Source organism: Lepidothrix coronata, unplaced genomic scaffold (genome assembly GCF_001604755.1).
Source record: "Lepidothrix coronata isolate B3197 unplaced genomic scaffold, Lepidothrix_coronata-1.0 Scaffold204, whole genome shotgun sequence".
Taxonomy (NCBI): Eukaryota; Metazoa; Chordata; class Aves; order Passeriformes; family Pipridae; genus Lepidothrix; species Lepidothrix coronata.
The window spans coordinates 631503-657376 of NW_016690384.1; the positions used below are offsets into that span (position 1 = coordinate 631503).

The following is a 25874-nucleotide window of genomic DNA, read 5'->3' on the forward strand; positions in this document are numbered from 1 at the left end:
GGCAAGGCTCTTCCCTGGAATTTGCATTCTCTCCTCCTGACGTTACGCCACAAAAATGCTTTCTGTCTCTCCTTGCTTCTTCTGAAGGCTCAGTCTGAAAGTCCTGAGTGCAGAGCCCCGGGGCCGAGCTGGGCTGTAAGAGTGCGTGGCTGCCGTCCCTGCCGTGCCCCCACCTCTGCCCGCCTGTCCCAGAGACCCGTGTTCTCCTCAGGAGCATCCCGGGAAGGATGCGGGGAAGGAGGGTCCTGCTGCAGCACGGGGATGTCGGCAGGGACAGGCGGGGCAGTGAAGGGTCTTGGCCCCAAATCGCGCCCCAGGGAGTGCAGGGAAGGGGGGTGGTGGGGAACCCTCCTTTCCCCAGAGTGGGGGTCAGGGCTCTGCCGAGCCAAGTCAGAGCCCCCCGACCTCGTGCTGTGAGCGGGAGGGTGGACAAGGGGTGTCCCGGGGTGCCCTCCAGCAGGGCAGTGGTGCAGTTGGGATCCTCCACACATCCGCGCCAGGGACAGCAGAGGGAGCGGGTGACTTTCTCCCCGGCTGCAAAACCTCCTCCTGCAGCGTGGGAAGCAGGATCCTCCTGCAGAAGAGAGGGAATGATGAGGGTTAGAGCCGGGAAGGGACAGAAACCCGCTCCCAGCTCTCCTTCCTTTCTCCAGGGGAGCAGTGGGGTGGGTGCAAAATACGTGGCATGGACATCCAGCCGTGATCGCTGCTTCTCCTGCAGCCCAGCACAGGCACGGGCATTCAGTGGCAATTTGACATTGCTCCACACAATTTAACTATTTCAGCGTGTCACACAAGAGCTGAGGCAGTATTTCTGCCCTCAATTTGTTGCCTCCCAACAAATTGACCCATGCAGGGTCTGCCTGTGGCAGTGGGGTGGAAAGAGATGATCTTTAAGGTCTCTTTAAACCCAAACAATTCTGTGGTTCTGTGTTTCTATGAAATAAAATTATAGTAAGGTGTTTTGTGGTAGGAACATGTCAAAACAGATCCTTCCAAACCCATCCCAGAAAGAACAGGGGGCTCCTGAGATGGTGTTTCACTCAGGTTTGCAAAAACAGGTCAGGGGTGTCCCAGGGGCTATTCAGGCATAAGGAGAGCCCAACAAAATCACATTGTTTGATTTCAACTTCAAAACAAAACTCCACAGCCTTGTGACTTAAAATTGGGTGGTTTACTCCTTCCAACTGCCCAAGGCATTGTTCTAAATGAATAATCTCTAATAATCTCCTTGAAAACCAGGTTTGCCTGGGCACAAATAGCTGTACACGTACATGCGCATATTTCCAAAAACAAGGGCCTGATGAACAGTGTGGGATTAAGATGTGGTAGAATTTGGACTCTGCCATTGATCAAGATTAGCAAAATAAGCCATTTTTAGAAGCAATTAGAGGACTTCAAGTTTAAAATGATTTCATCTGTGGAGTGGCCATGTTGATCTGCTGATGGAAGTGAAGTGGACATCAGGCATTGCCCAACTTTTCCCCAGTGCACTCCCCAGCTGTTGTGCCAGTGCCATCAGTGTCTCTCACATTCCTGCTGTTGATGATGTTTTGCAGAGCACCAGGATGTGGCTGTTCCTGACCATTGCTTATTTAATGTGCATTGGGGAAAAGTCAGATGCAAACCCCGAGGTCTCCATGGATGTTGTAAGTCCCGACTTCTCCCCCTTCTTTCCCGCTTGGTCAGGCAAGCTCCCTGGGCATGGTCTCTGTGTGTCTTCACCAATGTTTGATACCAGGTTTTATTATCTGCCTGTTCTTCTTCATGATAAATCTTCCCAGATTTATGGCTGACATTTATGGGGAACTTCATTCCAAGTCAGCAGGTTTGGCCAATGCAGCTGTCTGAGGCTCAGANTCCATCCCCGCAGAGCTCCTGCCCTGGGTGGCCATGGCCAGGTGTCATGGTTTGAGATATTGTGATTGTGTGTATAATGTATTGTAGTATTTATTTGTACAGTCATTGTAATATATTCCCTTTCCCCATTTGGAGTCTGGTGTGTTTTGTCTGGAAAAACCCATCTCACATTAGGTTGAGATGTGGGAGGGGGCTTAGACTAGGGGATTGGATTTTGAAGCTATCTCAAACCATGACACCTGGCCATGGCCACCCAGGGCAGGAGCTCTGCAGGGATGGAGCCCTCTCTGCTGGGAGGATGGGAGAGGGCAGCCTGTCCGGGTCCAGCCCTGTCACCATCCGTGCTGGGGACAGTGACACCATGTCTGTGCTGCTTTGTCGGAGTGAGAGGGGTGTTTTAGTTGTCATGGTGTAATTTCAGGCCCTGTGAGGTTGTCCCTGATGGGGGCCAAGGCTGGACCACAGACTCGCAGAGGCTGCTGCCAGTCAGCATCACCACCATGCCCTGGCTGGCTTTGCATTTCTTCTCTCTGAGTTGTGGAGGAGTAGGAGGGGGAGAAACAAGCCCCTCCATAAATCCCCTGTATTTTCCAGCTGATTATAAGGGGGTTTGTTGTTCTTTGTGATGCAGAGCTGGTGAGACATTTTGTGTGTGCATGGGTGCTGTTGAGTTTGATTTTGCGAGAAACTTGAGCTCAGGTTTTTCTGGTTTGTGTGAGTGGAGCAGAGTGTAAAGTCTGTTACTGAAAAAAAAGACCCACCCAACCCCCAAACCCCCAGGGCACTCATGTCTTTGGTCTGCTTTCCTCCTTTGTCACCAGGGGGAGAAGCAAAGCTCTGCAGCCTGTGCTGAGCTCTGTCCCTACTTTATCATTTTACTGCTCGCATGACTGAACCCCTCCCAACCCTCCCTCTGAAGCTATTTTGCAAACCACCACAGGTCATCAGCAGGGTGGAAAGCACACCTTGGCTTCAAGGAGGAGCAATTGTCCCTTGGATGCTGAGCTGAGTGGTTAAAGAGGGAGGTGTGGCCCTGGTGTGCTGTGTCCAGCCCTGGAGTCCCCTTGTGTGACAGGCAGGCAGCTGAATTCCTCTGCGGAGGAATGCCAAAAATGCAGCTCCCAGCTGGAGGACACCACAAGACCTGTGCTGTTGCTGGTGATGGGGATGTTGCCCAGCAGCTCACCTGCCTTTTTAGGATGTGGGACTTTGCTGCTGAGTTCCCTGGGATTTGGGATGCTGTGTGTGAATCACTGGGCAGGGGAGGAGCATTGGGCAGTGTGACTGGAGAGGGACTGGGCTTTCAGATGTTGATGGATGAGTCCCAACCCCTCCATGTGTCTTTATAAGCCAGGAGGATGGGTTTGCTCAGTGCCACCAACCCCGCTGACGGCACGGATGGGCCTGGAGCAGCAGGTAGGTCGAGGTGCAGTGCCTGCTCTCCTTCTGGCCCGGGCTGCTGCTGAAAGGATCCCAACCGAGCCAAGAGGCTTTATTATCCCTCCAGCTGCTCATTTATGCACGGAGAACTTGAGCATTGTGGTCACCATCACAGTTAAAGGGTCTGCTTCGCAGCTCTGCATCTGAGCTTCTCACTTTTTTTTGCAGGCATGAGCTCTGGTGCTTCCCAGTGAGCTGAGGGGGTGCTGTGAGTCCTCCTGGATGTTGGTTAGACATTTTCCTGGGTCTTTATCCATATTGGCTGTGTGAGGGGGATGGGGTGCCTCTGCACCCCTAATTTTGGCTGGGCTGGATCACTCAGGGCTGATGCATGGGGAAAGGCAGCTCTGAGGAGGAGCAGAGACCATCTCTGCTCTCCTCTGTCCTGCTTGCCTGTGCCCAGGGACCTGTAGCAGAGCATCAGTTTGTCACTGGTGGTTGTGGGTTTGGATGGTGGGATGTGTTGCAGCCTCCCTCCCATCTGTCATTTTGGCTTGTCTTTATGTGTTCCTACCCTGTGTTCACCCCCCAGCCCCGGGGTCTGTTAGTGCTTGCTGAGTGCCACAGGAATGCACAGTGACTAATCCTTCCCTCTTTGTCACAAGGGCTTTAATCCCTTGGGATACCAGGAGGAGTTGCTTCTGTAACTGCTGACTGTTCATCTCTCAGTGACCACTCTCTGGAATCTGTGATGTTTGTGGCACAGCTTGTGGCCACCGTGGTGTGCCACCACAACATCTGGGTGACACTGGGGTGGGCAGCAGAGCCTCCAGCATGGTGGTGGTGACCTCCAAGACATGTGGGAAATCTTAGTGCCACAGCTCAGGAGTTGGCTGAGAGGGCGTTTGGAGCAGGAAATTCTCATCACAAAATGTGCACGAGCCACAGAAACCACAGGCCTGTGGGCTGTTGCTGGTCATGGAGCAGTGGATGGTCCTCTTGCATGTGGTGGAGTGCAGAGCTGGCTGCAGATGGAAGGGAGATGGACTGTAGGGGCAGAACTTGGCAAGGATTGGACCCCTTTCTGGACAGGGGACAGGGAAAGGCTACTCCAGCTGGCTCCAGCCCAGCCATGGCTTTTTTAAGGGGACTTCTGCAGACTTCTGGTCCAACTTCCTACTCAGAGCAGGACCACCTCCAGTGCTGCTCAGGCCAGCCCTGGTTTTATCCAGGCAAGTTGCAGACCCAAGGGAAAGAAGCTCTTTCCCAAGTGACAAGCTCAACAAGAAAACACAACAGGTATGAAACTCTGTGTGGGTTTTGCAACAAGAAAACAGCCCTGAGAAGCATGTTGTTATATCTGGCCTCTCCTAATTCCTGTGGAGGCTTGGCTTCTTGGTCCCTAGTAATCCACTTGCTTACTGGAGTGGCTATTTGAGTAATTTGGCCAGTCTCTGATGTCCCCAGGCCTGACCTGCAATGTCTTGCCTGTGTCTGTGTGCAACTAAGCTGGGTGAGATTCTGCTGCTGTAACTCCTGCCTGCCTGCTGCCCTTCCCACCTTCCTTCCATGTGCAGCTGGAGGGGCTGCAGGACTAAAAGCATCTTAAAGTGGTGATTTGCACCAACAGGTCTAATCTGTAGTTGTGGACACTGGTGTTGGGCAACTGGACAGGGCAAGAGGATGTCTGGTTCAGTGATGTGGTTTGTCTACAGGGTCACAGAACAATCTGCCCTTTCCTTCCTTCAACCATCACAGCAGTGGAACCCCAGGATATCCTCTCCTCATGGAGATGTAGGCACTGAGATGTTGATGGTGGACTTGAACACAGAGCAAGACTTGAGTTGGCACTTTGTTTTTCTGTGTCATAGTGAGATTTTTTTCCGTGCCCCACATGCAGTGGGTAGGTGTTGCCATTTTGCTGAGAAACCCAGGAAAAGCTTTCCATGCTGTGAGGATGCTGGGAAAATGCTCCCAGACAACTCCTCTGGGAGGGAAGGAGTTATCTTTAGCTCCTGCAACAGCATCATAGGGAAATGGACTTTGCTGGATCTGTCCTGAAGTCTGGAACCCCTTGGACTGGTGTGTTGGGGATGGCAGGGCACACCAGGAGCACATGGCAACGAGCTGTAAACCACCCAGGGCAGGGATGGAGCAGGGAGGCTCTGGCAGAATGGATCTCTGACACAACCCCTCCCCGCTTGAAGGACGATGCTTCCCCTGAAATGCATCCCCTGAAAGCACCCCTGTGCTTTTCCCAGTGGGGGGGTGGCAGGAGGCTACTTGTCCCACACTGCAGTTGCAGCTGGACTTAGATGGGAATGGTCAGCAAGAGGCTTGGAATGGGTTCCTGACTGCACAGGGGGTTGGAAACACCTGCTCCATGTTGCAGCTTGGGGCTGCTGGATGCTGAAGCTGCACAGAGTTCCCTCGTGCTACCAGTGCCCCCCCCGCTCATGCCGACCCCATCGTCCCCCAGGTGCTGCGGAGAGGGGAGATGTGGCTGCTGCTGGTGGCCCTGTGCCTGTCCCAGGGCCTGGGCAGTGCCATCCCCATCACTGAAGAATTCCACAACCCCGAGAGGTTCATGAACATTGTAAGTGCTGGGAGGGCAAACACACCCCTGCGGAACCCAGGCTTCCCCAAAGTCCTTCCTGAGGGACCAGGTGGGCTCACCCCATCCCTGTTCCTGACATCTGGGGATCTGGGAGCGTCAAAAGTGTCCTATATTTGCATGGGTGTCACTCACTTCATGCCCTCAGCGTTAGCTTGGTCTCTCCCTGCTCTTCCGTTAGTGCAGAGGGACCTTCAGACGGTGGGTGGCCGGAGCGGGTCAAACTGAGGTCAGGCATGGGATGGTGGCTCACCCTCTCCCCCTGCACCATTGTCCCTGCAGAGCCAGAAGATCCGTTTCCAGGGCTATCCCAGCGAGGAGTATGAGGTGACAACAGAGGACGGCTACATCCTCAGCCTCAACAGGATCCCCCACGGCAGAGCGGGTGCTGGGCACTCAGGTGGGCACCAAGGGTGAAGCAGCTGTGACCCTGCCAGAGATGAGGCAGTGTGCAAGGGGAGCCAGTGGGAATGCCCCTGCCTTCACACGGGGTTTTGGCAGCTAGAAGAGGCCTGAGAAGTGTTTGTCCAGCTGCCCTGAGCTGTCCCTTGGGATGCAGGAGCTCAGCATCCAGGAAGGGGCAACGTGACCCAGTGAGCCCCAGCGCCTCCTTCCCTGCAGCAAACCCCATATCCTGGTCCAGTGTTCCCTGACAGCTCAGGGCCTGGGATGGCAAAAGCCCTTCCAACAAAAAAAGCACCAGCAGAACCAGGGAAATGATGGGATCAGGAAACGTTTAGCGTGCAGCCTGTGGAAAATAACATCAAGATGCACAGAGGTGTTTTATTTCCATATGGGAAAGGCATCTTCTTCTCTCAACTACCTGCTACCTCCTTTTCCAGCACCCAAGACACCCGTGTTGATCGTGCATGGGTTCTCTTTGGATGGTGGTGACTGGGTGGACAATCTTCCCGACAACAGCCTGGCCTTCATCCTGGCAGACGCGGGATACGACGTCTGGATCGGGAACAACCGGGGCAACAGCTGGTCCCGCAGGCACCTGTACCTTTCTGTCCACCAGGAGAAGTTTTGGGATTTCAGGTGAGGAGGCCACCAAGGACAGGGCTGGGATGCTGGGAGATGGGTGTCTCCTCCAGCCTCTCCCCTTGCTCCCCAGCTTCCACGAGATGGCCATCTACGATCTCCCTGCCATGGTGGGCTTCATCATCATGCAAACCGAGCAGCAGAAACTGTTCTACGTGGGCCACGCTCAGGGCAGCTCCCTGGGTGAGTGAGGAGGAGGAGGAGGAGTGGATGTTGGGTGGGAGTGGGGCATGGGGATGCCATGGGAAAGGGGCACCAATGCTCACCCCAAACTTGACACTGCTGGGAACAGGGCTGCACTACGCTGTGCAGCCACTTTCCCCGCCTGCCTTCTCGGTCCTTCTGCACGGGAGAGGTTTACCACATCTTGCCCATCTACCCTGGGCTGTGCTTACACCCAGGAGCACATTTTGTTCAGACTCTGCACCTCAGGCAGGATGTCTGGGACGAGCTGGGGTTGCTGTTGTGATCTCTTGCTGCTTTCCAGGTTTCATAGCGTTTTCCAGCCTGCCACACCTGGGAGAGAAGATCAAACTCTTCTTTGCTCTGACTCCTGGGTACACCTTGCAGCACGTTAAAGGCTCTTTGTTAAAGATAGTGTTTCTACCAGATGAGATCCTGAAGGTACGTGAGGTGTTTGTCTGTTATTACTCCCAAAATCCAGGACTTCTGGCAACTCATACCCCCTGCATTGCCACTATGCACCAATGCCGTGCCTGTGGCGGGCGCTGGAGATCCCAACATCACTCCTAACATTTCCTTGCGCTCTTGCAGATAAAATTTGGGACCAAAGAGCTGAGCCTGGTGAGCAGGAAGGACAGAGCCTTCTTTGCTGAGAAGTGCAGCAAATATCCAGTGGATGATGTCTGTGAAAATGAGATCTTCCTTGTCGGCGGGTACAACAAGAAGAACTTGAACATGGTGGGTGCATCAGGCTCTCCAGTCACAGTCACCTCCAGTTGTCCTGGACACCTGGAGATAGTTAATCAGCTACAAAAATGAGCATAAAACCCCAAAATAAGGTATGAAAGGCAGCAGTTGTTTGGAGATTTCTTGCAGTGGTGTTGAAGTGTTAAACCTGGTGGAGTCTTTGATAAGAAAGAATCACTTGTGGTCATGTCTCTAAGGGAAAGGTAACCCCTGCCTCATTTTCTGCTGACATGCAACAAGTTTACAGAAGAAAATAACCAAAAAATTACTGGATCAGTTTTATTTCCATTCTAAAGTGTCGCTTAACTGCTTTACCTTCAAAAGCCACTCCAAGCTCTTAACAGAATAAAGCTGCTGAAGAATAAAGTGCATATAACTTTTATATTGAAGTTATAAGATGAAATATTTGGGGTTTTTTTGCCTAGACAGATTTTCATCATCCCCAGCTCATTTAGAAAATACTCTCTTTTTCCTGCAGAGCCGACTGGATGTATACCTAGCTCATTTTCCAGACTATACATCAGTAAAAACTCTTCTCCACTGGGGACAGGTAGGGACTCTGACTTTATAACGACTGAAACCAATGCTTTTTCTTTTAATCTGTGAATATCATATTTTCAAATTCTGCTGGAGACAGGTAAGGAGGTAGAATCGAAGTCAATACATAAAAGGGATTTTTAAGTTGCTGCACCAAGGTGTCTCAAAAGCCACAGCTGCCCAGGTGGGGCTGATCCAGGGCATTACCTGCACAGGGTTAACCTTTGCCTCTGCCCTCCAGACTGCCAAAACCGGGGAGTTCAGGCAGTTTGACTACGGGTTCCTGAAGAACGAGGAGAAGTACAACCAGGTAAATGGGCACTTGTGGAAGGAGGAGAAGGGAAAGGGACCTGAGGTCGAGGTTGATGGCAAGTTGGATGTGAGTCAGCAGTGCCCTGGCAGCCAGGAGGGCCAACCCTCCCTGTCCTGGGGGCATCAGGGAGGGGATTGTCCTGCTCTGCTCTGACCTGGGGTGGCCTCACCTGCAACACTGGGGCAGTCTGGGGGGACACAATGGAAGGGAGAGACTGAGCCACTGGAGAGTGTCCAAAGGAGGGACACGAGGGTGAAGGGCTTTGAGGGGAAGCCGTGCGAGGACACTGAGGGCACTTGGTGTGTTCAGCTGGAGAAGAGGAGACTGAGGGGAGACCTCAGTGCAGTTCCAACTGCCTGGGCAGGGGCAGAGGAGGGGCAGGGACTGAGCTCTGCTCCAGGGGGACCAGAGACAGCAGCCAGGGAATGTCTGGAGCTGTGTCAGGGCAGGGTCAGGTTGGATCTCAGGCAAAGGTTCTTCCCCCAGAGGCTGGTTGGGCACTGCCCAGGCTCCCCAGGGCAGTGGGCACAGCCCCAAGGCTGCCAGAGCTCCAGGAGGGTTTGGATGATCCTCTGGGGCACAGGGTGTGACTCTTGGGGAGGGTCCTGTGCAGGGCTGAGGGTTGGACTGGATGACCCTTGTGGGTCCCTTCCAGCTCAGCACATTCTGTGATCTGTGATTCGTGCTGTTTGTGCCACAAATAACCGGCGCGTTTCCCCTCCCAGTCACTCCCACCCCTGTACAGGATAGAGGACATGACGGTGCCGGTGGCCCTGTGGAGTGGGGGGGAGGACTGGGTGAATCCCCCCCGGGAGATCCGACACCTGCTCCGCCGCCTCACCAGCGTCATCCGGCATGAGGAGTTCCCCGACTGGAACCACTTCGACTACCACTGGGGCCTGGACGCCCCGCAGCGCCTCTACAGCCAGATGCTCTCCCTCATGGGCCAGCACTCATGAGTGTCCCATGTGCTGCCCCCGGGGTGGAGTGGCCACCCCGCTCCCACGTGCCTGAGGGCACAGGGTTGCTGTGAGGGAAGCCACGCTGCTCTTCCCTCCTTACCAATGTCTCCTATCGCCCTGTTCCACGCTGATTTAAAGCCTTAAATGCAATGATGTGGTTTCTGCCCTCCCTCTCTGACTATAAGGATTTCAATAAACTCTTGCATCACAGCCAAGCTCCAGCCCTTTCCTTGCTGGGCCTCACTGGGGTGAGGGTTGCAGGAGATCCACTTTGTTTCGTTTGGGTTTTCTTTTACCTTTTGCTGGCTCGGAGCATTGTGACCAAAAAATTTGACTCCAGGAACTGAGCACGTGCTCTGTGTTGTGGGTTTAGGCACAGGAGGGGAGGAAAGGGACCTGAGTGTGGCTCTGGAAAGGCTGCAGGAGGTGAGCACTGACTGCAGGGGAGAAACACACCTCATAGAAGAAGGAAATCAGTGAGGTCAGTGCACACCACTGTGCACACCACGTGCTTGAGAGGTGGAGAAAGGGAAACATCTTGGCCTTGGTGTTGGGCTTGGTGTTTCCTGGGAGATAAGCCAGACACAAAGCAGTGTCCCACATTGCCTCTGGGCTATGCCCTGTGGTGAAAACCCAGCTGGAAGAATTCTGAAGAATTTCTTCCTGGGAAGGGTGGTCAGGCATTGGCAGAGGCTGCCCAGGGAGGTGGTGGAGTCCTCATCCCTGGGTGTCCCAGGAACAGCTGGACATGGCACTCAGTGCTCTGGGCTGGGTGTCAAGGTGGGGATCAGTCCCAGGTTGGACTTGGTGATCTTGGAGGACTTTTCCAAACTAAATGATCTAGTGATCCTGTATTTTATAGGAATTTGAATTTAACATGGCCCACAGTGTTTATTCTTATAAAGCTCTGTTCTTAGCATGTATATTTGAAAAATTACCTATCTATCTATCTATCTATCTATCTATCTATCTATCTATCCATCCCTTCATCCCTCCCTCCAAGAAACATGTGCTCACCTGTGAAATCTGTCTAAGTCTAAGATAAGATAAGATATTTAAGTCCAAGATAAGTCTAAGTCTAAGCATGGGAAGAGCACTGTGAGCAAAAGGCAGAGGTTGAGAACAGGATTTCATGGAGCTCAGGGCTCAGGACAGCCCCACCCATGAAAGCACTGATGATTTTGGTGAGACATGCCCCAAATGCCTGCCCTTCCTCTTTAGCATCCTCCAGCTCCAGCCAAAGCCACCCAAGTGGGAACAGCAGTGGCACATGAGTGTTGAGAGCTGGGGGTCTCCAGGGGATGCAAGGGATGAGCAAAGGCAGGGGATGAAAGGGAAAGAGGCCACATGTGAGCTGGGCACAGTTGGCAAAGGTCAGACTAGGAGGGGACTGTCCTTACCGAGCCAAGTAGAGTTCAAAAGCTGGTGATTTACTGGTGGCAAAATGTACACAAAGAGCTGGGAGAGGTTGAGCCCTTCCTCACCTCACAAATCCACCCAGTTATCCCTCTCCAATCACATTGTTTCTTGCCAAGCTTTTCTTGCTCATCCTGTTCAGCTTCTTAGTGTTGAAATGAAAAAAAAAAAGTCAAGACTAGAGGAGTAAATTTCAGCAACTCTGTTTACCCTGGAGGGATTAACTCCTTAATGGCTCTTTGCAACCAAAGGTATAATAATTTTTTGTTGCCTACACTTGTGCTGCATTAAACGGGGCAGGGATTGGCAGTGCCATGATTTGGGCTCACACTCTGGGGACAGCTGACAAGGCTGGTTGCACAAAGTCAGCCCGTGTGTGTGTGTACTGAGCTTCACAGCATCCACACAGGAGAACCTGGAGAAGGATTCCTCAGAACCAGCTACATGATGTTTAATAAATAATAGGTAGAACCTGGGAGTCTCAAACAGTGTCACAATGTCAGAATTAGTGCTGGGATGACTTCCCAGAGCCTACCAAATGCAGTAGAGGAGCATCTCATTTTCTGGATTCTGCCTTCCCGATGGGACTATTCAGAGATAAATCCTGCAATGGCCAAAGCCATTCATGTGTCAGCTTGTGGGAGCAGAGTGGCCCAGCACCAGGTGTATGTGCCTTTCACCTTGCTGGGGGTGGGAATGGCAGAGTATTGCCAGAAGCTGACAGCAAGAAGAAGATAATCTGGATCAACAGAGTGTCCTTGGTGTGGCCCAGTGGCCAGAACTGAGCTATTTCTATCTTGTCAGCAACTCTAGGACTCAGGAGAAAAAAATCTTGGTGTGGAAACCTGACTGGAGAATGGACAATCAGAAAGGTTTCCAAGGAACACACAAAGCATCTCCCCTCCTCCCTGATAACTGCCCAGCCAGCAGAGCCACTCATCAGGTGTGGTGAGCGTGTTCATGCCCACCCTAATATCCTCATCTGTTTATTTCATGTTACTTATTTACTCTGTTTATTGCATATTATTTATGACAGCCCCATCTATTTACTACTTGTGCTTGCCAGCAGGTCAAGCAGTTTGCAGAGTTGGGCATGACTCTGCCTGCAAGTCTCTGCACGTGGCAAGAGACACCCACAGTGATCCGAAGAGCAGAAGGTTTTGGACCTCCAGTCCAAAGAAAATAAAAATGCTGACAGTCTGGCTGGATTAGGACTCAGTGAGATTAATTTGCAACCTCTGCATCCCCCGCCTTTTAACAGAGGGATAAATATGTTTAAAGGATAAAGCATTGCTCTCTAACCCCATCTGACGTCAGTGGAGCAGCTTGTGGGGCTGGAGAGCTGAGCTCAGGGCGTCGATTGTCGTAAGGCATCTCGTGGTGCCACCACCAGCTGCACTGCAAGACACCGAGCTTCATTTGGAGCACCCGGCTCAGGGTTTGCAAAGGTATTTCCACCTTTGACCTGCATCCCAAGAGTAAAAGGAGCAGAAGTCATTTCAGGAAGCAGCAAAGTCAGTCTGTCAGTAGATTGCCTAATAAAAGGGTGTTAAGAGTAAGAAATTGGCTCTCAGGATTGGAGATGTTGCCATCGATTTGCAACACAATGCTGAGGCTAATGAGGGTGGGTCACGCCTGTGTTTAAAGCTGCACCTTCAGTTAACAGGCTTCGGGTACCTTTTTCAGGTGAGACAAGGTCAGGTTCGCTCATTTCATCCACAAAATTATGAGAACTGGGAGAGAGTCCTAACCACCGTTTCATATTGCTTCCCAACAGGATCTTTCACCAGGAATCAACTCGCACACCGAATTAGAGAAGCTGAGGAGCCAAGGACCAGCAGGTCCGGCTGTCACTGGTGCCGGCTGGGACTTGCTGCTCCAGGAGCCCACGAGCCCTGTGGCAAAAGCCTGATCGACAGCCTTTTATTTAGGGATGTGTTCTCCCATCAGCCAGGGGACAACCTGCTGGCTCAGCAGGCAATGGAGTCGGGCATGTCACAGCCTCAATCACCCTTTCCCACCAAAACAGCACGGAATAAACGAGATCTCCTCCCCTGGAGCGGTGCTGGCCTCACAGCAGCGCTGATGGGCACTGAGCACCCTCAGCCTTCCTCCCCAGTGCTCCCAGCGAGGCACAGCAGGTCACACTGGGAAGCTGGGAAGGAACAGGGTGGTGACAGCCTTTGGGGTGTCCCACACCTGTCACAGGAGCAGTGGTGGGAAGAGGTCCTGGGGTCTGTGCACCAGCCCTGGGTCAGTGCAGCCATGGCCCCATTAGGTGAGATGGGACCATCTGACTGCCGGGCAGCATCCAGGGGAAAGCACTGATGGAAAACGCCATCAGCTCACAGGGAAGTGACCCCAGAGTGGTGATTTGTGCTTTTTGGTCTGCACCGTGTTTCCCACTCTCTGGGTGCCCGCCAGGCACATCCCAGGGGAGCAGAGGCAGGAGATGCTGTATCATCCCCAACTCCTGGCTGAGGGGCTGGGCCCAGGATCTCTGATCCCCTCTGGAGACCCCACGGGAGGATTTGGAGTTTGCTTACTTGTTTATTTATACACCTCCTGGGCCCAGCCACATGTCCCATCTGCAAACATCTCTCACTGCTGGCAGCTGATTTATTTTCATTTCAGCGAGAATTTGGGTCATGGCTTTGTTTCAGGGGTTTGAAAGGGAAAGAAAATGCTCAGGCACAGCAAAGGAGACAAAGCAATCAGGGAAAAGTCCTCTTGTCCCTATGGCAAAATACCAACTGAAGCTGCATATTAATTTTATTTTTTTTTATTCTTGCATTGGGCAAATTGTTTCCACAGAAGTGGAAAGGGAATTTAAAAAAAAAAAAGGAAAAAAAAGAGATGTGTTTAAACAGGATTAACTTAAGCAAGAATTTGTATTACAGAAAGATGCTTACAGAATTTCTTAAAGTCAGAAAAGCAAACAGTATCCTAATCTGATAATCTGATCACCTGATAAAAATTACAAGTCATGTTCTTAGCAGAGAAAAAAGTATTTACTAGAAATGGACTGTCTTGAACAAACTGAATAAACAGATTAGGTGAAGAGCATTGCCTAAAAGGACAGTTTTACAGAAAGCTGCTCAGAATGAGGCAGAAGCAACATATTTAGGGAGAAAATGGGGGGGGAAAAGAATGAAATCATTAATTATTTACTGTAACCAACATGCCTTCATGCTATACCAGGGAACTGTAATGAATGCAAGCTTCTTTTCATAAGTAACTTTCATTAAATTTTCATTTTGCTTGCTGGGTTTGTTCTCCCAAGAAGAAAGGTTTGGGACAGGAGCTGTGGAGAAAGGGGCAGAGGAACAAACACAAACCTGCTGTGGCTTCCCTGGGAGTCCCCCTGGGAAGTTTCTCCTGGAAGAATGGCCAGCACAGGGACATATCCAGCACAGGGACACCCGGCATCGGTGGGAAATCCCTGCTACTCATTTCTGCCACGCAAATTCCAGCGACAGATTCTGTTACAAAAAATAACCTCTGGAAAGGCTGCTCTCCCTCACACTGATTTCCTGCTTTCAGAAACCTCTCGTTGATCTTTTGCTGCTTCCAGGTGATGCAGGTTTTCCAGGGAATTTTAAAGGGAGCACAACAGCCTGAAGATCTGACTGCGCCCCAGTGCATGGGCTGGAGGAATTAATTTCTCCTTGAAGTGTTGCTTCGCCTCACAACTGGGCTTTTCCTCCTTGACACTCATGATGTGGTGGTCATGTCATTAACATATTTATCAAATTTACCTGATAAAAAAGCCTCGGGATTTTGCCTGTTGCTGTAAAATAACTGTCCTTCCTTCAGGCTAAAGAAAAAGTCATCAACACCTCCTGACACCTCTGGGATCACCACTTTCTCTGTGAGCAGGGCATGGGGGTGCCAAATGTGGTTGGAGCTGCACAAATCCACTGCCAGGGAGGATTTTGTTGCTCCTACATGTGTGTACTGGAGTTGGTGAAAGAACTCCAGTAAGAAAACATGCAACACAAAAATGAATGACTCAATCTTTTTTTTCGAAACAAGTCAGATAAGCCCTTTGTATATTCCCTAAGGCACTTTGTATATCCCCTAAGCCCCTTTTTTAATTTGGATTTTGCACATTTCCACATCAGAATCACAGCCTGGACTGTCTCTCTGTAATTTCCCTTCAGGATTTCTGGTAATATCTTTTCAGGGTTTATTTATTTCTTGATTCTTTCTCCACATTCAACCACATCGAAAGTGTGATTAATTACAATTCTTATTGAATTTCAAAACCACTGTTTTGTCTCTAAGGAGATGACCTGAACAGAGCCTACAAGAAAGATGGGGAGAAACTATTTACAAGGGCCTGGAGTGACAGGACAAGGGGGAATGGCTTCCCACTGACAGGGAGTAGGTTTAGATGGGATATTGGGAAGGAATTGTTCCCTGTGAGGGTGGGGGGGCCCTGGCACAGGTTGCCCAGAGCAGCTGTGGCTGCTCCTGGATCCCTGGAAGTGTCCAAGGCCAGGTTGGACGGGGCTTGGAGCAACCTGGGCCGGTGGGAGGTGTCCCTGCCCATGGCAGGGGGTGGAGTGAGAAGAAAAAAACAACAAAAAAGAAAAAATAAAAAGAAAGAAAGAAAAAAAAAGAAAAAGAAAGAACAGAAGGGAAGGGAAGGGAATGCAGTATCAGTCAGGAATAATCTGAAGGATCCTCTCCCCACCTGTCACTGCTGCAGTTAAAAGCATTTTGATCAGCTTTATTCAGGTGCTCCAAATGGAGAGAAATTTCAAAATCCTTTAAAGGCAGCACTAAACTTACAAGACACATCAGCCAAAAATAGAAAGGGTAAAACCAAACCAGCATCTTTACAGATGCTTCTTCATGATGTCAAGCATTTCCAGGTACAAAGTCTCGGTTGCATCGAGCCCCAGTATGAAATCCAGGTGGTTCCACTGGGGAATCAGCTTGTGGTGGACCAGGTTCTTGATCTGGGGGAGTAGGAGGGCTGTGTCCCGGGGATCTGCCAGGCAGTCCACCCCACCACTCCAGATGGCCGTGGGCACTTCCATGTCCTTCACGTCGTAGAGCGGCGGACCCTCCTGAAGGGGTGGAAAAGCAGAGTTTCACAAGGGAGAGACATTGCTGGAATGCAACAAAACCTGCACTATGCAAGAGGATTTGCTGTTCTTCAGGAATGGAGGGAAACAAAAACTGTGAAGGCTTTCTTTTAGAAAGAGGAGAAATTTCATTCAAAGTTGTGGCACCCGATGCACTACAATTTAATTTAAATTAATCAATAAACTAGGTCTGTCCTGCTAGAAATTCTGGTTCTGATCCTACAGACAATTTTGATAAGCAGGCAGAATTTCAGCTGCTCTGATCTAATGCTGGTGGATCATCCTGCTTCAAGCAGGAGGTTGGACTGGGGACCTCTAGAGGTCCCTCCCAACCAGCTCTGCTGGGGTTTATGGTTATGCTTCACGCAAGCATCAGCCTTTTCCTCGGCTCCATAACAGCAGGAAAGTGTTTGGAAGCAAGTTCTTGAAATTAAAATGCCCTGGAGGGTTGTTTTAGCTCAAGACCCTGAGGACTTGCCATCAGGGCATTTATCAGCCATATGTCTTGTTACCTGCAGTGTGATTATTCCAGTTCAGAAGAATGTCACCTTTGGGACAATTAGATTTTTTTCTTGTTTAGGGAAGAAAGAAGTTTGTTGGGATTTTTTTTCCGTTCCAATGCTTACCCACTCTTTCAGTGAAGAAATTTTCCCTAATATTCAACCTGAACCTCCCCTGGTGCAACTTGAGACCATTTCCCCTTGTCCTACTGGAAGTGGAAAGTGGAATGCTTGACACCATCTAAAAGGTACTTGCAAAATAGATTTCAGAGCAGACATTGCTGTTGTTCCAAGCAGAGATCCTGCTGACTTACTACTTGAATTTGTGAGGAGAGGACCATGAATTCAGGGGAATGGAGGGAGTGGGATGTGTAAGCGAAAGGGAAGACCAGGACCATTGGAAGCACTTACCTGTCTATAGCGAAGACTGTTGTAAATGGTCCCCCCGTCAAAAGCTCTCAGTGCCCCACTCTGAAATCCCTGCAGCAAATGCAGACAGGCAACAGTCTAAATGATATCACAGTTCTGAGGGGGGCCAGCCACTTTAAAAGAGAAAACTCAAAAGTTGGTTTTTGCCACTGAATTGATAAGATTTTTCAAGTGTGTCTCACAGGTCTGGCATAGGCCCAGTACAGTTAATTACTGTCATTAGTTTGGACAAATGAATAGAGATTATGTTTCTATGGTTTGTGGTTAATGGCAGGATGGGAGAAAATAAAAATGTTCTATAGAGTGGGATTAGGACTCTAAATATTCGCTGTTGGCTGAAGAATTGGCCTGAAGTGACACGATCAAAGACGTGGGGTTGGAAGGAGCCTCTGAACATCTCCTGTCTAACTGGAACAGGACTATCAGCAATACAAGGTCAGGGTAGCCGTGGCTTGATCCCTCCCATGTCCCTGGGCACTGTCCCAGGCAATTCCCCACTCCAGGAGAAGAAGGATTCCCCAGCTCCAACCTGATTCCCCCAGGCTGTAATTTGTACTTAGTGCCCCTTGTTTTGCTCTCAGTCACTCACTGCTCAACTGATACGCTGAAATCTGGCAGTCTTAAAATTACAGATAGAAAAGAAAACTTGGTGGATTGATGAAGACTGAGCAACAGCACTTCAGAAAATGGAGTGTGTGTTCTTGCTCCAAAGCCCCCAAAGTTATTTTGGGGTCTCTGGGCAGGAGTGTCACACTGGGAAGAGGCTGTGCCTGCGGAGAAGGTGCTCAGGCTGAATCCATGACTCACAAAGAACTGTGCAAACATCCGGGTACCTTTAGCCTTGGGAGGAGAGAATGAGGGCAGCAGAGCACAACTGCAGTGTCACAGGGGCTCTGGTGGTGGCTGTTCTCACGCCCACAGCGGGAAGAAGAAGAATAATCAACTTAATTGGTAATAAGTTTAATTGGGTGCTGTCCAGAAGAATCTCTGCCCCAGTGTGATTGCTAATGGCCCTCAGGCTGCAGGGCAAGGCTGGAGCTGCTCTGAAATAAGAGCCCGCCATGTGCCTGCTTTGGATGCAGGGTCCTCACCTGCAAGTGTTTCTCTTTGCGGATCCACTCCTTTGGGGCCACTCTACTTTGCTACTTCTATGAGAAGCTGCCAAGCATTTTTGGAGGGGCGAAAGCAGAAGGTACAACAAAGATACAACCAAGATATGTCTTGCAGCAACCAACACAACAGACTGCCCACAAAATACTCTGCTTTGCACAGGAAAGCAGCTGGGAAGGTTTACCTGCAACCAGTGGATTATATTTTGGACTGAAGTCCCCGCTGGGACGTGACCGGCGTACACATCGACCCGGCTCTGAAAGGACACCAGCACATTTCACAGCAGGTCCCACCCGGCTCCAAGGCTTTGTCCTTCAGGAGGACACTGAGGTCCCTCTGCAGATCTATTCCTACATACCATGTTTGTGTTCTTCCAGTTAAATCCGAACGCCATAGACAAGAAGCTCAGGCAGGTCTTTGAGCAGGCACAGAATTTGGAAAGGAAGAGCTCACTCAAGGCAGTGTGTGGGAGGAAGTCTTTGCTGCCAAATATCTCCTGCAAAATTCCAAATGTACTCACGAAATACAAAATCTGGTCGTGCTTTTTCCCCAAAGCACCACCACTTCACAGCTTCCATTTTACCCCCATATTAAGGTATGAGAATGCCCACAAGTGGAGCCTTCCTTGCATCCTGTTAAATGCTTCTGTTCCCTGTTTTTTATGTGCATGACATCTTACATCCATTATGCTCTGGAGTTGAGTGGTGAGGCTCAATTCACAATCAGTTTTATTTGCCAACATTTTGGCTCTAATTCTGCCAGAACATTTTGGTGAGTAAATTCAGGACAGAAGGTCTCTGGACTGATATACGTGATTCTCTTTGTTATGAAAACAGATAGAGCACAGAGTTTCTCTCTCTGTAAATGATTTGAAATATTCTATGTAAGTAGTTTCACAATCCCTGTTAAAAACTGCACTCACAACGTAGTCTGGACCAACATACCTTAAGCCCATGGTCAGAAAAGAGTGCGAGCTTTCTAACTGGACTTGGAGAAAATGTAACTGTGGTCACAGGTGCTAGAGCAAGGAACATTTTGATTTTCTGAGCCAGCTGAGGCATGGTGGAAAAGGCTATAAAAGCTGGGGGGAGAAGAAAGTAGAAAGAAATGGTTTACTTTTTCAAGACAGTCATATACACAGTTTAATTTCAGTAAATTTTAAATTCAGATTTAAAATTCAGATTAAATTTAAATTCAGATTTTTCAGGTCCCAGAGATGATGTAAACATTCTCTACTGTCACCAAGATGGGTCCAAAAGTCCGACTCACCTACAGTGGTGCCTTGGGAATGACCGATGTAATACAACTGTTTCTGTCCTGTTTTCTGTTCAATAAAGTTTATCATTGCTGGGAGGTCGTATTTAGCCATTTCATCAAAGCTGCAGAGGGAAGAGTAGACACCTTACTGAGAGTTGCAGCATCTACATCTGCCCAACCACCACCACCAAATCACAAAATCAGCAGGGAGGGAGGATGACCCCACAAACTCCTTCATCCTACTCAGTGTGTCCTTGGGAAAGCACAAGGGGTTTTCACCTCAAATAAGTGGATGTGCTTCAGCTCAGCCTGCTTCACTCCTCCCTGAGATAGGGCATCATCAGCTTTTGAAGATGAAAGAATTTGATTGTTCCTGAGGCCCCCAAACTACCCGTTTACCTGAAAGCCCAGAAATCGTCCCGTTTGGGAGACAGGAGCAGATGTTGCTTGGACCAAGTGGTCCCTCTGCTATTCCCAATCCAAACATCGTAGCCAGCATCGGCGAGAATGAAGCCCAGGCTGTTGTTGGCCAGATTGGTGACCCAGCTGCTGCCTTCTACAAGGAGACCGTGCTGCAGAAACGCGACGGGTCTTGCACCTGGAAGACAGGCGTCTGGATGACTTTTTTTTAGTGCTGTCTGTCATCCTTGGAGGCAGTTTAGGAAGCATTATCCTCCTGAATTGTGGCAGTCAGGGTCTGGGGAGGTTTGTGTCAGTGTTCCCCTGGATTTCAGTAACAAAGCAGGTTTGTTATGTAGCAGATGCGCCGGGTGCATCATATCTTTGCCTTTATCCCCTGTGCCTCTGGGAGTGTTGGCAGAACTTGGGCTGCCCGGGGAGCTCTGTGGGCAAACACGGAGCAGCCCGGAGATGTGATGGGAAAAGATGCACCTTTTCATGGATCTGGCCCCCCCATTGTCACTCCTCACAGGACAAGAGGATCCCCTGGAAGCTCCTCAAGGAGTATTGAGCAGTATCCTGACCCCCCATGTGGCTGCAGGACCACATACTGGAATCCAGGCTCCCGGGGGAAACCCAAGGTGTGCATGAGGAACCAGGAAGGATGGGATGCTTCTCATTGCTGGGGTTGCAGCCTGACAGGGGCATGGGGTCCACAAAGGGTGAGAAAACATGGCTGCAAGGGATCAGTCTACCCTACAAATTCTGGCTGTTCAACAGTGATGCCACAGATGCCAAGCCACAGGGAACCTTGGAAACCCTCTTGTACAAGCCCTGGTATCCCAGGCAACAGCAAAAGGTGTGGGTGTCCCGTAGGGTACCAGTTTTACCTAGGCATCCAGCATTTCCTCTCCCATGAGGAATTCTGTCCAGGTGAAGGATATAGCCATCCTCTGTCACCACGTCGTACTCCTCACTGGGGTATCCCCAGTATGAGACCATTTCACTCTGCAAGAAGAAGAAAGCAAATAATGATGTTTTCAAGGCTCCTCCGAGGCAATCCCTAAATGCAGTATTTAACTCTCAGTGTTTTATACTGGCTGTTTCCTGGACTATTGCCCCAGTGCCATTGTACTTACGACGTTCATCCGTGCTTCTGGATTCTTGGGAAATGGAGAATTCAAGAGGCACTGCCCGGATCCCATCCCGTGGAACACAGACACCAGAGCTAGAGCCAGCCACATCCTTGCTCTGCCTGGAACAACACAGCCACACTGCCAGTGCTGGGGGCGACTTTTCCTGCTTTCCACAGGAGTGTCAGGATGCAAGGCAAGGTATTGCAAACTGGAAATCACTGAGCATTTAATTATGGCTTTAAAACTAACCCATGACAGAGTGCTGTGGGTCCCACTTTAAATGGTAAATTCTGGTGTTCCCCCCAGCAGACTGATGGCTGTGCAAACATTGTCTCTCACATCCCTAACACTGCATTCCCTCCCTAAACAGAAATGAAATTGTGACAAGAAAATCTCTAATGACTTGTCCTTCTCCTTGATTATTGTGAAAAAAATTAGAATTTATTGCATTTAATTCAGAAAAGAGTATTTATAAGTGCAAATCTATGCACAAAACTGAGAGAACCTTCTTCCAGGAGATCTAGACATCACTGGGTTTCACACAGCTTAAAAAAGTACTCTGTGTTCTGGAGAGTGAATCTACCACAGAAGGTGGTGAAGGCAAATGGGAACAGCAACTTTTATATACAGTTATGGATAATAGGTCCTTAAAAAGATGCTGAAAGGTCTGGGCAGGGTTGTTCCCTCAGTGACCACGAGGTGATGGACCACTGGGCAGAGAAAACTGGTCTGGACCAACCTCTAGGACCAACCTCTAGAACCAGCCCAGCAGATCAGATGTGGGTCCCCTGCTCTCAGACAAACGTGGGCCGCTGGGCTGGAGTCACAAGTGCCCTTCACACCCACACCGAGACCCAGCTCGAGCAGTGCTTTTCCCACACTCACCTTTACAGAAGGGAAGGCAAGCAGCCCAGCTGAGGGGTGGCACAGCTCCTGCAGCAGGAGACAGGGAGATGTGAGCCCCTGGGATGGATGGGCGGTGCAGGGAAGCGATGCAGAGGAGATGGAGAGGGGCACAGGGCAGCAGCAGGGGACTGATGGTCACCTCTCGCTGGTGCACGGTGCAGTGCTCCTCATCTCTCTGGAGACAGCCCTATTTGAACTGTCTGGAGGGTGGGGTGACACTAACAGAGGAGGCCAAATGTAAACACACTGAAATATAGAACATGTAAATCATTAGGCAACACCATGGTTTAGAAAGTGCAGTTTCCCAGAATTTGTTTGTGGAGGCCAGTTAAATACTGTTTAGGCAGAGTCAAATAACTGTGGATGCTCGGAGGTGATGCCCATTGATAAAGTGGTTTAATTGATATTGCTGAAGAAAGTTTCCAGTTTCACCTTTCAGTGAGCAGATGATTTATTTATTTCAGGAGACATAATTAAGTTATTGCAAAGGAAGATCAAAGTCTAAAATGGATTTCCAGTGGCAGATCTTAGATGGTTTAGAGATGATGATGTTTCTGTGGAACTTTACAACCCCTTGTTATATAGACAGAGATGTCAAATGTGTGATGGAGATTAAATCCAAGGCAACAGACTAAAAACATCTCCACTGGGTCAGGCTGGGATGGAGTTCCCTTTCCTCATACCACAGGGATGGGACACAGCCAATTTGCCATAGCAACACTCTTTTTCTTGACCCAGTTTTCTCACTTTTGCTCTTCCAATTCCCTCCAGTTGTCCCACTTTGGGGTGGGGGCTGGAGCAAACAAGCAGCTATGTGGGTGCTTAGATGTTGGCTGGGGTCAACCCACCACAATATCCTTGTTTTTCACACCCTTACAGGAAAATATGAAGAGTACCTAAGCACCCTGTCCTACATGTGCCCTGCCAACAGGGAGAGTCATCCCTCTCCATCACCCGTGGCAGGGTGTCCTCTGCCCTGCTCTCCTGGATTGTTTTGCTTTGAAAATCACGGTGAAAGGTCAGTAGGGAAAGATGTCTCCTGGCTGTCAGCCTGGAATGGACCTGAGATGCATCCAAGGCACACACCTAGATTTGGCAGTTGGTCCCACTCTTTAAACACAGCCACAGTAGAACATTGGTTCGTAATTCAGAGATCTGGACGTTAAGAGGGGCTTGGTTTTAGGGTACCGAAGCCACACTTTTCTGGGTGAGACACCTTTGACTTTCATCTTTGGAGGAAACAGATAATGGAAGTCTGCACTCCAGGGAAAGGGCAGAGCAACTCTGGTCACGCTCATCTGGAGGCACTGTCCTCCCTGAAGGTGCAAGACCAAGGCTGCACTCAAAAGAGTCCCACAGCACTAGAAGAGTGAGACATTATCACAGGTCTTATGAGATGCTCTGTCCTCTCAGAGGTCACGTGCAGCTCTTGCTGAAGCGTCACCACTGTACAGGCTGAATGGGATCAAGGAGAGTCCCTTGAACTTCATTACATGGCCATATCAAAGAAATGTTGGTGGGAAAGGATCTCTAGAGGGTTCCCTCTGCTGCCCCACTAGAGACAAGACGGTTCCCAGGACTGGATCAGACCGACCCTGGCTTTGAGTAGCCAAGTTTTGGAAATCACCCAGGATGGAGATCCCACAGGTGACCGTCCCAGAGCTGCTCCCCACTCTCCACGGAAAGAAGCATTTTCACTTCCACATGTCCAGAGCCAACATCCAAAGGTGCAACAACTTTTTCCCTTATCATATTCCCTGACCCTTCAGAGAGGCATTTTGCTCTATCAGCTTTTGCCCTGAGGAGTCACGGGCTGCTCTCAGACCACCCTCATCCTCCCCATGGCCAGAACCAATGAACTCAGCTCCATCCACCTCCTGCTGTAGGGTCACTGCCAGTTTTCCAGCCTCCATGGGTTGTCTCCACGTCCCTCTCACCCAGCATTCCAGAACTGGATGCAGCATCCAGGTCTGACCTCCCAGGGGTGACAACTGACCCAGGCAGCCCTGGCTGCCCCAGTGGCCCAGGCTGGCGTTCTCCATCTTTGAGGAGGGAGCACATTGTTGGCTCCTGCTCAGTTTGGTGCCTGCCACCCCTCCCAGGTCCTTTCCAGTAAGGCTGTTATGCCACAGCTCCTAAACAGAGCGTTACCATGCCCTGCCCTCATCCAGGGCCGCCTGCCACCGCCACATACTTCAGGTAGGTGTTTAACCCCAAGGCAGGAACATGTCATACATCCAAGAGTTCTCACCCAACTCATGCAGCCTTCTCTTACAACACTCCTGCTTTCTCTGCTAGCAGTCCCCATGGTGTGTGCACTGGTGAGCACAGAGCTTTTTCCATTGCAATGGAAACTTGAGCACTACCCATCATGGACAGGTTGGATATAGGGGAAAGGTCCTTCCCTCAGGAGGTGGTTGGGCACTCAGCTCCAACCTTTCTCCAAGAAGTTTCCATTAAACAATATCTGCCTTGAAGTCAACTTGGAGCTCCCACTGAAGATGAGCATCACCAACACCTGTCTCCCTTAGGCACAACAAGCTCCACAGAAGGTACTTCACAGCAATCTGCTGCTAAACACCATTGCCAAAGTGCTGGGTTCTGGCGTCCTCCATACCACAACGATCCTATTAGAAGTTGTCTGGAATTTCTTCTCTCACCTACACAGCTGGGAAAGGATAGCAATCCAAATACTTCCCAGCAGTTGCCCACGCTCAAGGCTCTCAGAATGGGAATTTGTTTTTCCCAGGCAGAGGTGGTGCACACGTGTCACCAGCCCTCAGCACTGTCTACTCCAATTTCAGCATCTCAGGATCCCACTTTCCTAACATCAAAGCATGGCTTCTTGCAAATTACAGGCCAGTGCCATGCAGGGTTTCATAAAACCCCCAGGTGTTGGACATGGCCCATCAGCACTTTCTGGAAGGTGTCACCCTCCAGCAATTCCTTCTGGGTAGCATCTCCAGAGGGCCAGGTTTTGATTATGGTAAAAGCTGCTCAGTAGGGCAGATCAAATCCAGTTCTAGAGAATTCCTGGACTACTGGAATGAAGTCAGTCTGATGGTAGAGATGGCTCATCACAGAATCACAGGCCGGTTGAGGTCAGAATGACCTCTGGATATCATCTTGGTCATCCCCCAGTGCTCACACAGGGCCACATAAAGCTGTTTGCCCAGGACCACGTCCAGATGGCTTTTGAATATCTCCAAAGATGGAGATCCATCCTGGGCAACCTGCACTGGTGCTTGGTCACACTCATAGTAAACAAGTGTTTCCTGATGTTCAGAGGGAACCTTTGGTGTTTCATTTTGCCACTTGTCTCTGGTCCTGAGCACCACTGAGAAGAACCTGGGTATTTATGGGACCCTCCCTGTGAGCCTTCTCTTCTCATGCTTGAGCAGTCCCACCTCTCTGGTGCCCAACCATCCTCCTGGTCCTTTGCTGGAGCCTTTCCAGTTGGACTTTCTCTTGTACTGGGAAGCCCAGAACTAGACACAGCACTGCAGGTCTGGCCTCACCAGTGCTGAGGAGGGGGAAGGAAGGGTCACCTCCCTCGACCTGTTGCCAACATCCTCCTCGTGCAGCCCAGGGTGCTGTTCACCTTCCTTGCACAAGGACACATTGCTGACTCGTGTTCAACTCGGTGTCCACCAGCATCCCCAGGGCCTGCTGTGCAGCCAGGTGCCCCTTGGCATGTGCTGGTGAGGGGCTGTTCCTCCACAGGGGCAGGACTTGCTAAGCTTTCTTGAAGTTCAAGCTCACGTGTGTGTGTGGGGCTGTGTGCGCAGGGCTGTGTGTGTGTGCAGGGCGGTATGTGTGTGCCCACATGTGTGTGCTCACGTGTGTGCGCAGGGCTGTGTGTGTGTGCAGGGCGGTATGTGTGTGCCCACATGTGTGTGCTCACGTGTGTGTGCAGGGCTGTGTGTGGATGCAGGGCGGTATGTGTGTGCCCACATGTGTGTGCTCACGTGTGTGTGCAGGGCTG

General features: G+C 50.4%; 2 protein-coding genes across 2 annotated transcripts; one reads left to right on the forward strand and one right to left on the reverse strand.

Moving 5' to 3' along the window:
• The first annotated feature begins 5722 nt into the window (after nt 1-5722).
• LOC108506072 (lipase member M-like) lies at nt 5723-9637 on the forward strand. Its single transcript, XM_017832687.1, has 9 exons — nt 5723-5836; nt 6137-6254; nt 6697-6895; nt 6972-7081; nt 7386-7522; nt 7673-7819; nt 8307-8378; nt 8607-8675; nt 9404-9637. Exons 1-9 carry the CDS (start codon nt 5738-5740, stop codon nt 9635-9637), a joined length of 1185 nt encoding a protein of 394 aa, XP_017688176.1. The 5' UTR covers nt 5723-5737.
• A 6263-nt stretch (nt 9638-15900) lies between these two features.
• Nucleotides 15901-21010, reverse strand: LOC108506071 (lipase member K-like). Its single transcript, XM_017832686.1, has 9 exons — nt 20987-21010; nt 20738-20855; nt 19848-20046; nt 19461-19570; nt 19136-19272; nt 18550-18687; nt 18376-18447; nt 17064-17132; nt 15901-16134 (listed from the first exon to the last, which is right to left on the reverse strand). Exons 1-9 carry the CDS (start codon nt 20993-20995, stop codon nt 15901-15903), a joined length of 1086 nt encoding a protein of 361 aa, XP_017688175.1. The 5' UTR covers nt 20996-21010.
• Nucleotides 21011-25874: the final 4864 nt, after the last annotated feature.

What these genes read in the sequence shown, in the direction of transcription:
- LOC108506072 (XM_017832687.1), top strand. Translation starts at nt 5,738, where the DNA reads ATGTGGCTGCTGCTGGTGGCCCTGTGCCTGTCCCAGGGCCTGGGCAGT. An exon ending in TACCAGATGAGATCCTGAAG is followed by an intron (nt 7,523 to 7,672) that starts GTACGTGAGGTG and finishes GCGCTCTTGCAG; the next exon opens with ATAAAATTTGGGACCAAAGA. An exon ending in CTCTTCTCCACTGGGGACAG is followed by an intron (nt 8,379 to 8,606) that starts GTAGGGACTCTG and finishes TCTGCCCTCCAG; the next exon opens with ACTGCCAAAACCGGGGAGTT.
- LOC108506071 (XM_017832686.1), bottom strand. An exon ending in TTCCCAAGGCACCACTGTAG is followed by an intron (nt 19,273 to 19,460) that starts GTGAGTCGGACT and finishes TTCTCCCCCCAG; the next exon opens with CTTTTATAGCCTTTTCCACC. An exon ending in ACTGGAAGAACACAAACATG is followed by an intron (nt 18,448 to 18,549) that starts GTATGTAGGAAT and finishes GTGTCCTTTCAG; the next exon opens with AGCCGGGTCGATGTGTACGC.